This window comes from Schistocerca americana, chromosome X, assembly GCF_021461395.2.
Source record: "Schistocerca americana isolate TAMUIC-IGC-003095 chromosome X, iqSchAmer2.1, whole genome shotgun sequence".
In the NCBI taxonomy this organism is placed as follows: Eukaryota; Metazoa; Arthropoda; class Insecta; order Orthoptera; family Acrididae; genus Schistocerca; species Schistocerca americana.
Genome location: NC_060130.1, coordinates 886,576,932 through 886,590,153, shown reverse-complemented (window position 1 = coordinate 886,590,153; position 13,222 = coordinate 886,576,932). Strand labels below are relative to the sequence as shown.

Below are 13,222 nucleotides of genomic sequence, written 5' to 3'. Positions count from 1 at the left end.
GGTAGTAATAGGAACAGAAAGTTGGTTGAAACCAGAAGTGAATAGCAATGAAATCTTACATTCAACTTGGAATATTTATCATAAGGATAGGATAGAGGCCAATGATGGTAGCATATTTATTGCAGTAAAGAATTCTATAATAAATGTGTTCTGAGGTTATCACAGTATTCCAAACATTAATTAATTTGGGTAAAGTTAAATATCAGAGATGGGTCAGAAATTGTAAGCGGATGCTTTTGTAGATCACCTGTGTCAGGAGCTGTAGTGGTATAGTGATTCAGAGAGAAATTGCAGTATTTTGTGCATCTGGTGCTATTTGGCTGTTAATATGCATTTGGTCTACGAATCTCTCTGACACCCTTTCTTTCATGTTTGAATGCTTCCTTTTCTCAACAGGTGGGTTCCCTCTTTATACTCTTTCCCAAATACCCTCTCTTTTTCTCCCTGAAGAAGGAAATTATAATTTAAAAAGCAAGGGGTATTTATTTATTTTAAGTTTTTGTTGGCAATACTGTGAATTGGACTTTCTGAAGGTAAGTACTGGTTGGTCTTCCTCTTCATAATTTTAACAATTTTGCCAAATAAATTTTCTGCTTTAGATCTTAGATTCTAATCTCAGATTGTTATGCATTGGAGATAAAACTGTATTGATGTACAGTAAGAAGATGGTACTGTAACTGAAAACTTTTGAAAAGTGTTAGAACTGCCCAATGACATGAAAAAGTAAACACAGTCTTGAAGGATTAATATATATAATTTGCTATTCATTTTAATTTTTCACTTTTGCAATAATTTTTCTGAAATGGACTGAAAATGGGGTGGGGGCAGGGGGTGCGTGTGTGAAGAAAACAAAAAGAATTAGAGCCTGTGTGTGTGTGTGTGTGTGTGTGTGTGTGTGTGTGTGTGTGTGTGTGTGTGAGAGAGAGAGAGATAGAGAGAGAGAGAGAGGACAAGAGAGGACATTCCTTTTTATTGTCTTTGGACAATCATAAGGATTTTCATATTCCTGCTATTGTTGCAGTTTTCTGCGGCACTGGAACAGAGGCGATTTCAATTCCTGTGCAAGAACCGATCTCACATTTAAGCCAGTTCCTGATTCTAAATTAGCTCGTAAAAGAGAAGAGCGTCTTCGAAAACAAGCTGAAAGAGAAAGAGAAGAAAGAGAAAAGGCTGCATTGCAAGCACAAACGGTATGTCATATTTAAATGTTATTGCTAGAAATAGTATAGAAATTTTTGCATTGAAATGAGAACTGCACAAAATAGTATGAGCATTGAATTTCAATTTAATACAAAAAGCTGGAAGGAACTGTATGTGTTTGTGTTATTTTCATTGTTAATTTCTAGAATTTTTGCTATATTCAGTAGTGATTGCTATGAAATGAAAGGGATAGGTTGTTACTCACCACACAGAGGAAAGTCTCTTAAACTTATAGCTTTTGGACAGAAAAGTTCTTGTGAGTGTGTGTGTGTGTGTGTGTGTGTGTGTGTGTGTGTTTCTGCTTCTGGAGGAGGATTGTTTTGTTAGAAAGCTAAAAGTTTAGCAGTGGTTTTTGCTGTGTCTGTCTGTAACTCAGTGCCTCCTCTGTGTAGTGAGTAGCTATCTATTTTTTTCATATTGTTGTTATTCCATCCTGGACTGTCTATTGTTTGATTTACTGACTGGTATGACAAACTCTGAGACAGCATTTTATCCTGAAGGTACAAGTGTTACAGATTAAAAATGTATTGTGACATTTTCATTGCTACCCGGTCAGTTGGTTGTAGGCTGTAGGAATTCATCATTGAAGTGGCTTAACATGAATTACAGTTCCCTTAATACTTTTCTCTCTCTTCTTTTTTATACTTGACTTTCACTATAATTTATTTTAATGTTTTGTTAGAGGAAAATCACAACACCAGAAAAATCTGAGGGTCCAAAGCCTCCATCCCGTGGTCCCATGGAGACTATAACCTCTCCATATGAGCGTTTTACACCGAGACAAGGTTATCCTGACACACCAGCATTAAGACAGCTAAGGTATGTTTGTTAAATAATGTTTGTCAAATATTCACTGTCTGCTTCTCGTTTTTGCACAGTTCTTTTTTAATTATTATTTTTAAGTTTTTTATAAAATCACAAAGATTTTTCCATAAAAAATTGAGTGCTAGGATATGGACAATACAGACTGCAAATTTCAGTTTTTATTTGTGTGTTTTAGAAGAGTTGCATTACATGAACAAAGTTAGCAGCCCAGAGTTGTTGATCATAGCTTAGCTAAGATGACACTTAATTAGCGTCCCAACTGAGGACTGTTTCTTCATGAAGAATTACATTTATTGGGATAATAGCAAGGGTTTGTTTAAGAATGCTCTCTCTCTCTCTCTCTCTCTCTCTCTCTCTCTCTCTGTGTGTGTGTGTGTGTGTGTGTGTGTGTGTGTGTGTCCGTCCCATCCCATCCCCCATCCCTTCTTCCCTCTCGTCTCTTCGAACCCCCTTTTCCTCTATTTCTTCACTCCAGTGCAAACAAATTTCAAGACTGGTATCATTTTCTTTCAGTCTAATGATTCTATAATGATTCTAAACGTAAAAGTTTTGTCTTTTAAATAATACCAAAAGTGTAAAACAAAAGGAGCCATTTCTATGAACTATGATAACCAGTTCAGGAATGTGGAAACTACTGGTTGAAGCACCACTATTTACCTATAGTGTTCTGAGTTGTTCCCTTATCATCTAAAATTGAGCCAGTTTATGGATATTCCTTCTTTCTTTAATATTTAAAAATAAAAAATAAAAAGCAGTCTATCGAAGAGATAAAAGATGACCTTGAAATTCCAATTTGAATGGAACAAACTGCATGATCCCTCCAGATGATAATGATGATGAGACAGTTCTGTTGCTCTTAATTTTCTGTGCCCACCCATCACTTTTCTAGCAGCTGTACTGCCTGTCCCATTTGATTTACACACACCGTATACTTAATAAATATTTAAAGAGTTTTCAACAAGTAACATATTCAGTGGTGCAGTTACATTTGTTGTATCCTCTGAAAAACAACCAATTTTGAAATGGGAGAAAATATTATCAGTTTTCACCAAGAGTCCAAAGAGAGGTTAGCACACTGGACTCGAATTTTGGAGGATGACGGTTCAAGTCTACATCTGGCCATCCAAATTTAGGTTTTCTGTGATTTCTCCAAGTTGCTCCAGTCAAATGCTGGGATTATTCCTTTGAAAAGACATGACTGATTTCCTTGTCCATCCTTGAAACATTCCTACTTGTTCTCCATCACCTCCATCTTCTCAATGCGATGGGATGTTAAACCCTAATATTGCTATCTTTTCCAAAGTGGGATATATTTTGCCTTGGATAACAAATTAAATGAAGACGATAATAGAGAATATAAAACAGTTTTCACCTTGGTGTTTGAATTAAAAGGTAGTGCTGAAAAATAAGTTACACAGTGTGGAAATAAAAATTGGCACCAAGCACGGTGGAAGTTATGCAGAGATAACAAATACCAAAACAAGGTACAGAAAACTAAAGTTCCAGAATGACCATTTTGGTTTGAGTACTGGCTATGAAAAAAGAAATAGTGGATGACTGAAAACATTATGTTGCTCAGGAGATGATTTGCTGACCGGATTTCACTGACACTGGGCAGGCAGGTGCTAGCTTAAATCCATACTGAATTGGAAATAACACCTGACAGCCGGAACATATAGTGTGTTTAATATTCTTGGCAGGCACTATCCTGTAATTCATTGAGGGCAAGTGTACTAGAATTTTATTATATTGTTGATAATCTGAACTTTGTGTTCAAAGATATTCTATATATACATCTACATCCATACTCTGCAAGCCACCTGATGGTGTCTGACGGAGGGTACTTTGAGTACCTCTATCAGTTCTGCCTTCTATTCCAGACTCTTATTGTTCGTGGAAAGGAAGGTTGTCGGTATGCTTCTGTGCGGGCTCTTAATCTTTCTGATTTTATCCTCATGGTCTCTTCGCGAGAAATACGTAGGAGGGAGCAATGTACTGCTTGACTCCTTGCTGAAGGTATATTCTTGAAGCTTCAACAAAACCCCGTACCGAGCTACTTAGCATCTTTCCTGCAGAGCCTTCCACTGGAGTTTATCTATCATCCCCGTAACGCTATCACAATTATTAAATGATCCTGTAACGAAGCGCGCTTCTCTCCGTTGGATCTTCTCTCTCTCGTCTGTCAACCCTATCTGATGAGGATCCCACACCGGTGAGAGTAGTCAAGCAGTGGGGGAACAAGTGTACTGTAACCTACTTCCTTTGTTTTTGGATTGCATTTCCTTAGGATTCTTCCAATGAATCTCAGTGTGGCAAATACTTTACCGATGATCGACTTTGTATGATCATTCCATTTTAAATCACTCCTAATGCCTACTCCCAGGTAATTTATGAAATTAACTGCTTCCAGTTGCTGACCTGCTGTTATTGTATCTAAATGGTAAAGGATCTTTCTTTCTATGTATTCACAACACTTTATACTTGTCTACATTGAGATTCAATTGCCATTCCCTGCACCGTGCGTCAATTCGTTGCAGATCCTCCTGCATTTCAGTACAATTTTCCATTGCTACAACCTCTCGATATATTACAGCATCATCCGCAAAAAGCCTCAGTGAACTTCCGATGTTATCCACAAAGTCATTTATGTATATTGTGAATAGCAACGGTCCTACTACACTCCCCTGTGGCACACCTGAAATCACTCTTACTTCGGAAGACTTCTCTCCATGACATGCTGCGTTCTGTTATCCAGGAACTCTTCAATCCAATCACACAATTGGTCTAATAGTCCATACACTCTTACTTTGTTCATTAAATGACTGTGGGGAACTGTATCAAATACCTTGCGGAAGTCAAGAAACATGGCATCTACCTGGGAACCCGTGTCTATGGCCCTCTGAGTCTCGTGGACGAATAGCACAAGCTGGGTTTCATAACATCGTCTTTTTCGAAACCCATGCTGATTCCTACAGAGTAGATTTCTAGTCTCCAGAAAAGTCATTATACTCGAACATAATATGCGTTCCAAAATTCTACAACTGATCAACGTTAGAGATATAGGTCTATAGTTCTGCACATCTGTTCAACGTCCCTTCTTGAAAACAGGAATGACCTGTGCCCTTTTCCAATCCTTTGGAATGCTATGTTCTTGTAGACACCTACGGTACACCTCTGCAAGGAGGAGGGCAAGTTCCTTCGCGTACTCTGTGTAAAATCGAACTGGTATCCCATCAGGTCCAGTGGCCTTCCCTCTTTTGAGCAATTTTAATTGTTTTTCTATCCCTCTGTCATCTATTTCGATATCTACCATTTTGTCATTTGTGCGACAATCTAGAGAAGGAACTACAGTGCAGTCTTCAACTGTGAAACAGATTTGGAAAAAGGCATTTAGTATTTTGACCTTTAGTCTGTCATCGTCTGTTTCAGTACCATTTTGGTCACAGAGTGTCTGGACATTTTGTTTTGATCCACCTACCGCTTTGGCATAAGACCAAAATTTCTTAGGATTTTCTGCCAAGTCAGTACATAGAACTTTACTTTTGAATTCGTTGAACGCCTCTCGCATAGCCCTCCTCACACTACACTTTGCTTCGTGTAATTTTTGTTTGTCTGCAAGGCTTTGGCTATGTTTATGCTTGCTGTGAAGTTCCCTTTGCTTTCGCAGCAGTTTTCTAACTTGGTTGTTGTACCACGGTGTCTCTTTTCCATCTCTTACGAACTTGCTTTGCACATACTCATCTAATGCATATTGTATGATGGTTTTGAACTTTGTCACTTATCCTCAACACTATCTGTACTTGAGACAAAACTTTTGTGTTGATCCGTCAAGTACTCTGAAATCTGCTTTTTGTCACTTTTGCTAAACAGAAAAGTCTTCCTACATTTTTAACATTTCTATTTATGGCTGAAATCATCAGTGTAGTAACCGCTTTATAATCGCTGATTCTCTGTTCTGCATTAACTGTTTGAAATAGTTCGGGTCTGTTTGTCACCAGAAGGTCTAATATGTTATCGCCATGAGTTGGATATCTGTTTAACTGCTCAAGATAGTTTTCAGATAATGCACTTTAAAAAATTTCACTGGATTCTTTGTCCCTGCCACCCGTTATAAACGTTTGAGTCTCCCAGTCTATATCTGGCAAATTAAAATCTCCACCCAGAACTATAACATGGTCGGGAAATCTACTTGAAATATTTTCCAAATTTTCCTTCAGGTGCTCTGCCACAACAGCTGCTGAGCCAGGGGGCCTATAGAGACATCCAATTACCATGTTTGAGCCTGCTTTAACCGTGACCTTCACCCAAATTATTTCACATTTCGGATCCCCGTCAATTGCACTTTTTATTGCTATAAACATGCCTCCCCCTTCACTGTCCAGCCTGTCTCTGCGGTATACATTCCAATCTGAGTTCAGAATTTGATTACTGTTTACATCTGGTTTCAGCCAACTTTCCATCCCTAGTACTATGTGGGCATTGTGACCGTTTATTAATAAGAGCAGTTCTGGGACCTTTCTATAGACTCTCCTGCAGTTTTCTATTACCACATTAATATATGTATTCCCTGTTGCGTTTTGCCTACCACTACCTTGTCGCGTCTCAGGAGGCGTCTTGTCAGGCCTAGGGAGGGAATTCTCTAACCTAAAAAACCCACATGTGCACTCCACACGTACTCCGCTACCCTTGTAGCCGCTTCCTGCGTGTAGTGGACACCTGACCTATTCAGGGGGACCCTACATTTCTCCACCCAATAGCGGAGGTCGAGAAATTTGCACCCCAGATCTCCGCAGAATCGTCTGAGCCACTGGTTTCAGCCTTCCACTTGGCTCCAAACCAGAGGACCGCGATCGGTTCTGGGAACAATACTACAAATAGTTAGCTCAGATTCCACCCTGTGAGCGAGGCTTTCCACCTTTGCCAACTCCACCAACCGCCTTTATGAACTGAGGATGACCTCTGAACCCAGACGGCAGGAGTCGTTGGTGCCGACATGAGCAACAATTTGCTGTCAGGTGCACGCATTGCTCTCTATCGCCGCCAGCAGGGCCTCCACCACATCTCGAATGAGACCCCCCGGCAAGCAGACAGAGTGAACACTGGCCTTCTTCGCCGACCTTTCTGCTATTTCCCTAAGGGGCTCCATCGCCCGCCTAAAATTGGAGCTCCCAATCACTAATAAACTCCTCCCCCCATGTGCCTGCTCGACCTTGCTGAAGGAGTGGCCACATGTCCACTCACAGGCAGAGCGGTCGATGCTACATGGCCAGCCTCCACATTGACCCTCTGCCTTGTGCGACCCGAACACCGCTGAACCCGCCACTCCCCTTGGGGAGAGGGTGGCCCAACCATGCCCAGTACCTGCGAAGGTGTCTTGACAGCAGGGACCGTGGGTGAAGCATGTAACACCTGGGGTGTACCATGCAACGCACCAGACTCCCCTCTGCCACTACACTCTGAGGCAGCAGCCTGAAGACGGCTGACCGCGGCCATCAGCACGTTCAGCTGTTCGCAAACAGTGGCCAGCTCCTCCTGCGTCCGTACACAGCAGTCACACATCCCATACATCCTAAGAAATCAACAATTTACTGTAGAGAGTTAATCAACTTTTAACTAGACTGCTAATTCACTAAAGGTGACTAAACTGTGGTTACTAGACACTTCTTGTTGAATACAATGAAAATAAGCACTACCTGTCCCTGTACTGTGTTTAAAACAAACACTAGCACTACTGGCACTAAAGCTGACTAAAGGGACTCTCTGACTCTATTCAAAACAAATACGAAATCTATGGAACACTATTATTAGTACTTGAAAATTAAAGCTTCCTAAAAGCAAAAACACACGGAAAATGAAGTGACGGGTAAGAATAACACAGTTAATACGAGGGTCAGTCAAAAAGTAATGCCTCCTATTTTTTTTTCTACGTTTAATTGTCAGGAAATTTAAATGCAATTACATAGGTTGAAAACCACAACATTGAGGATCATTTTGTCATTTTTCAATGTAATCTCCGCCCATCTCTACAGTTTTGGTCCATCTTTGAACAAGGGCATGTATCCCAGCACGGTAAAAATCACAGCTCTGCTTCCTAAGCCATTGACGCACGGATGTTTTGACGGCCTCCTCATCTTCAAAATGAATCCCACGATGAGCTTCTTTTAGTGGCCCGAACAGATGGAAGTCTGATGGTGCCAGGTCAGGGCTGTATGGGGGATGAGGCAAAACTTCCCATCCAATTTTGACAATCTCGTCAGAGGTGTGACGACTGGTGTGTGGTCTTGCATTGTCATGCAAAAGAAGAACATCTGCCATTGATTTTGTTGGGCGAACTCGCTGAAGACGTGCTTTAAGTTTGTTGAGGGTTGTGACGTATTGAACAGAATTTATTGTGCATCCCTGCTCCAAAAAATCAACCAGAATCACACCCTCTGTATCCCAGAAAACTGTTGCCATAACTTTCCCTGCCGATCGCACAGTTTTGAATTTTTTCTTCCTCGGCGAGCTTGTGTGACGCTACTCCATTGACTTCCTCTTTGATTCGGGTTCAAAAAAATGCACCCATGTTTCGTCCCCGGTCACAATTTTTTTCAGAAACTCATCTCCCTCCAAACGGAAGCGCTGCAAGTGTTGGGAGGCTATTGTTTTCCTTGCCTCTTTATTCTGATCGGTTAACATTCTTGGAACCCACCGTGCACAAACTTTTGAGTACCCCAATTGTTTAATAATCGTGATCACACTGCCTTTACTAAGAGAAATAATGCGACACACTTCATCTGCAGTCACCCGACGGTCACCACGAATGGTGTCATCAACTTGCTGAATGTTGTGTGGAGTCACTGCACTCACCGGCCTGCCGCTCCGCTTTTCGTCAGTCAACGGTGTTTGCCCTTCAGCTTCCTTACAACGACGAACCCATCGTCTAACAGTGCTGACATCCACTGTCACAACACCATACACCTTCTTCAGTCTTTCATGAATGCGTATGGGCGTTTCACCTTCTGCATTCAAGAATTCAATCACACAACGCTGTCTCAAATGAACATCGATGTCGGCCATCTTACAAACTTCTGCTGTGCTGCCACCTGTTGACACAGAAAGTTACTACTGCAGTGGATTGCAGAAGAAGGTTTGAGGAATGGCGCCAAATTCAAATTTTTCACTTAACTTAATTTCTTTAAGTAGAAAAAAAATGGGAGGCATTACTTTTTGACCGACCCTCGTACTTAAATTAATGTAGCTTGCTGCACAGCGGATGTGAAGCAGACAGCAGTTATGACTATGATTGTTTTAAATGCAATGATGTATCTTTTAAATGATATTTAGGAGTTTGTGGAAAGAAAATTATAGTAATATAGTGCTTGTTAATGTTACCAGTAAGTTTTTGCGAAGGTAGTAATGAAGTTCGTTAGAAAAGGATGCACATTGTGTTAGCACTGGATAATTTTACCCTGTGGTAAAGATATGATGTAACAGAGTTGAAACTATACTTTAGTCTCAGTCTTGACCTCCCCTTTTTAGCACATTTTGCTTTAATTTGTGTAAAATATTTCAGTGCTTACCTTTACAAACATTATTTTAAGAGATATTGCATGCTATTAAAAAAAAGTCCTCTGTTCCACTTACAAAAATCCCTAGTCACGAATAATACCCTGACCACAAAATGCTCACACTTTTGTTTATGCTCTCTGTTGTGGCACACAACACAAACAAACAGTATTTTATGTTATCTTTGTGGTACATTACAACATGTGATGACACGCTGCACAATCATGAAACTGCCCGTAGGCTATACTAGGTCCATAGCATAACAATGTTCAGATCTTGAGGGCTGCACAGTAAGTAATGGTTCACAGCACAGAGTAGACTGAAGCCCGTGTGGTTGAGGTTGACCTATATATAGACCTGTGCAGACAGCACTGAAGTTGCTGGCAATAGTTTTGAGTCGGCTCACACATCTGGTTTTATAGACATGTGCTGGAGGTCGATGGTGGAGTCTCTGGTGCCGATTCCTGCATCCGCATCTAACAAGCCTTACCTTGGTACATTGAGGAACAACTGTAGTGTGCTGATTCAGTGAGTTACATGTGTGGCTGGTGGGTCTGGAACAAGGCGGGTAGCTTAAGGTGGTGGTAACTGGATTTACCACACCCTTGCACTCCTGAGTGGTGGTGTTGGGGGTGGGGGTTTGGGGAGGGGGGGGGGGGGAGACCCTGCTACGCCTGGCCCTGCGCCGAGTGGGGAATAACGTGTATGACCTCCATGTCTTCTGCAGCCTCCCATGATGGCTCTGGTTCCAGGACTCCCTGGTCTGTGGGCACTTGGACATAAAGCTGAAAGTGGCTAGTCCAGTGTTGGTTGAGCCAAGTGGGCAGTGGTGGAAACATGGGTGAAGCAGTGGACACTGGAGGTGATGTCGTGACGACATCTGTGTTCTAGAATGGCTGCTGCTCTGCTGGTGCACCCGCTGGGAATGTTCCCAGCTGTGGTAACTTTATCAGAAGCCTTGGTCTGCTCCGGGGTGGGGAAGCCATTGGTGAGGTTGGATTCTTCCCTTGTGATTGTGGTAGCCTGGAATAACTAACAGTTGAATTAGAGTCCCTTGTGATTGTGGTAGCCTGGGATAACCAACAGTTGCATTAGTGGGGGTCACTTGGAGAAGGATGGGGGAGTGGGGTCAAGGATGAGCTCTTCTTCCACTGAAGGATGGGAAAATGGGATGCAGTGGAAGGACTGCAGAGAAACAGACAGGGGGGTGCAGATGAGTAACTAGAACAGGTTTTGTTGTCAGGTGATAGTCTGGTCTCTGGTATCAAGGATAAAATCCATCATCCTCATTGCTGATGACTAGTGGATGGGGAGTGGGGACAATCAATCTTGTTGGCCAAACCTCTGGGTCCCCACACCTGCATCCCAGGCTGTAACTTTGGAGAGGGGGTGGAGGAATTGGGGGGAGGGGGATTTGTGTGCAAGAAGGAGTAAATGCAAGAGAGAATGGGGTTGATGTCCATGCAAGAGCTCAGATATGAATTTATAAAAATGTCAGGGTGCCTTTTGTGGATGTAAGGGGATGTAAAGTAGGTGAACAGGTGTGCATCACTCCAGCGCAGAAATTCACATGGGCTCCAATGGAAATTGTGAACCTTTGTCTATGGCTTATGTCTGTGGCAGGCCCTCGATGATGAAAATCTTCAACAGCGCTGTCACTGTGATTCCACTGTGGTTGTATGGCAGTTAACAATATACTGTGAAGAGTAAAAAAAAAAAAAAAAAATTGTACACCTGCCTAATATCGTGGAGGGTCCTCACGAGAACGCAGAAGTGTCGCAACATGACGTGGCATGGACTCGACAAATGTCTGAAGTAGTGCTGGAGGGAACTGACACCATGAATCCTGCAGGGCGGTCCATAAATCTGTACGAGTGTGAGGTGGAGATCTCTTCTGAACAGCACGTTGCAATGCATCCCAGATATGCCCAATAATGTTCATATCTGGGAAGATTCGTGGCCAGTGGAAGTGGTTAAAGTCAGAAGAGTGTTCCTGGAGCCACTCTGTAGTAATTCTGGATGTATGAGGTGTCACATTGTCCTGCTGGAATTGGCCAAGTCCATCAGAATGCACAGTGGACATGAATGGATGCAGGTGATCTGACAGGATGCTTATGTACGTGTCCCCTGTCAAGAGTTGTAGCTAGATATATTAGGGGTCCCATAGCATTCCAGCTGCACACGTCCCACACCATTACAGAGCCGCAATCAGCTTGAACAGTCCCTTGGTGTTATGCAGGGTCTGTGGATTCATGAGGTTGTCTCCATACCGTACACGTCCATCTGCTTAATACAATTTGAAATATGACTCGTCCAACTAGGCAACATGTTTGCAACCATCAACAGTCCAATTTCAGTGTTGACGCCACCAAAAGCCCATATCGATGATGTTTCAGTGAATGGTTCGTACGCTGACACTTGTTGATGGCCCAGCATCGAAATCTGCAGCAGTTTGCAGAAGGGTTGTGCTTCTATCACATTGAACAAGTCTCTTCAGCCATAGTTGGTCCCATTCTTGTAGGATCTTTGAATGCAGCAATGTCAGAGATTTCATGCTTTACCGGATTCCTGATATTCACGGTACACCGTGAAATGGTCATGCAGGAAAATCTCCACTTCATCGCTACCTCGGAGATGCTGTTTCCCATTGCTCATGCACCGACCATAAAACCATGTTCAAACTCGCTTAAATCTTCATAACCTGCCATTATGGCAGCAGTAACCTATCTAAGAACTGCGCCAGAACTTGTTGTCTTATATAGGCGTTGCCGACCGCAGCGCCATATTCTGATACACATGCCTCTACCAGTTTCTTTGGTGCTTCAGTGTATATGGGAACCTGGAAATAGCATCAGTGATGATGAGACCCATGTTGTTCGGTAATGGGCATGCAAAAATCGGGGGGAAAAAACTTGCGATGTGTCTGTCTTTCGTTCGACATATTTAGTGTATTGACAGATGAGGTTCTCCATGTCTTGGTCGATGCCTGGCCAATACTCACTCCAGGCAGGCAGCTTGGTGTTGGAAGTTCCCCAATGCCCCTGATGCAGCAGCTGTAAGATGTGTTGTTGTAGGGCAAAAGCAAAAGGTGCCACTGCCCTTAGTAATGCTGAAGAAGAGTAGGTTGTTGCTTAGCCCATTGCTCAGGGCACCTTCTCAAAACATAGGTGCGAATTTGTTTGAGAATAGTGTTGCCTCTGTGGTAGCATGCATGTGGGCTCCTGTAATGGGAAAGTTGTCCATCACTTTTTGTGCCTCATAGGTGAGAAAGTGTGTCCACATTTGTGTGCTGGGATGTCCTTCTGAAGTGGATTTCATTGGCATATCTTGAGAAGTACAGTGCCAAGCGCTGTAGACAATGAGCAGTATGATCTGGGACATGAGCTGTTGGGTTGAACAACAAGATCGATGGCTTATTGTCTGTTACCATGTGGAACTTGGTGCCATAATGAAAGACATGAAATTTCTTGAAAGCGAATATAATTGCCAGTGTTTCTTCTCAATTTGAGAGTATTTCATTTCTGCAGAAATGAAGGTTTTTGAAGCTTAAGCTGTGTGGGATGCTCCGAACCATCATACTCCTAGTGAGTGAGGCTGGCCGCATCCCAGGATATGATGCATTGCTCCCCACCACTATCTGCTTCCCAGT

General features: G+C 42.4%; 1 protein-coding gene across 1 annotated transcript in view; it reads left to right on the top strand.

Annotated features, from left to right (window-relative positions):
• Positions 1–13,222, top strand: part of LOC124554853 — a 185,715-nt gene that overhangs the window by 120,681 nt on the left and 51,812 nt on the right. Inside the window, exons 15-16 of the mRNA XM_047128520.1 lie at positions 1,022–1,190; positions 1,883–2,019. Coding sequence (XP_046984476.1) covers positions 1,022–1,190; positions 1,883–2,019 — 306 coding nt within the window. The remainder of the gene's footprint in view (positions 1–1,021; positions 1,191–1,882; positions 2,020–13,222) is intronic.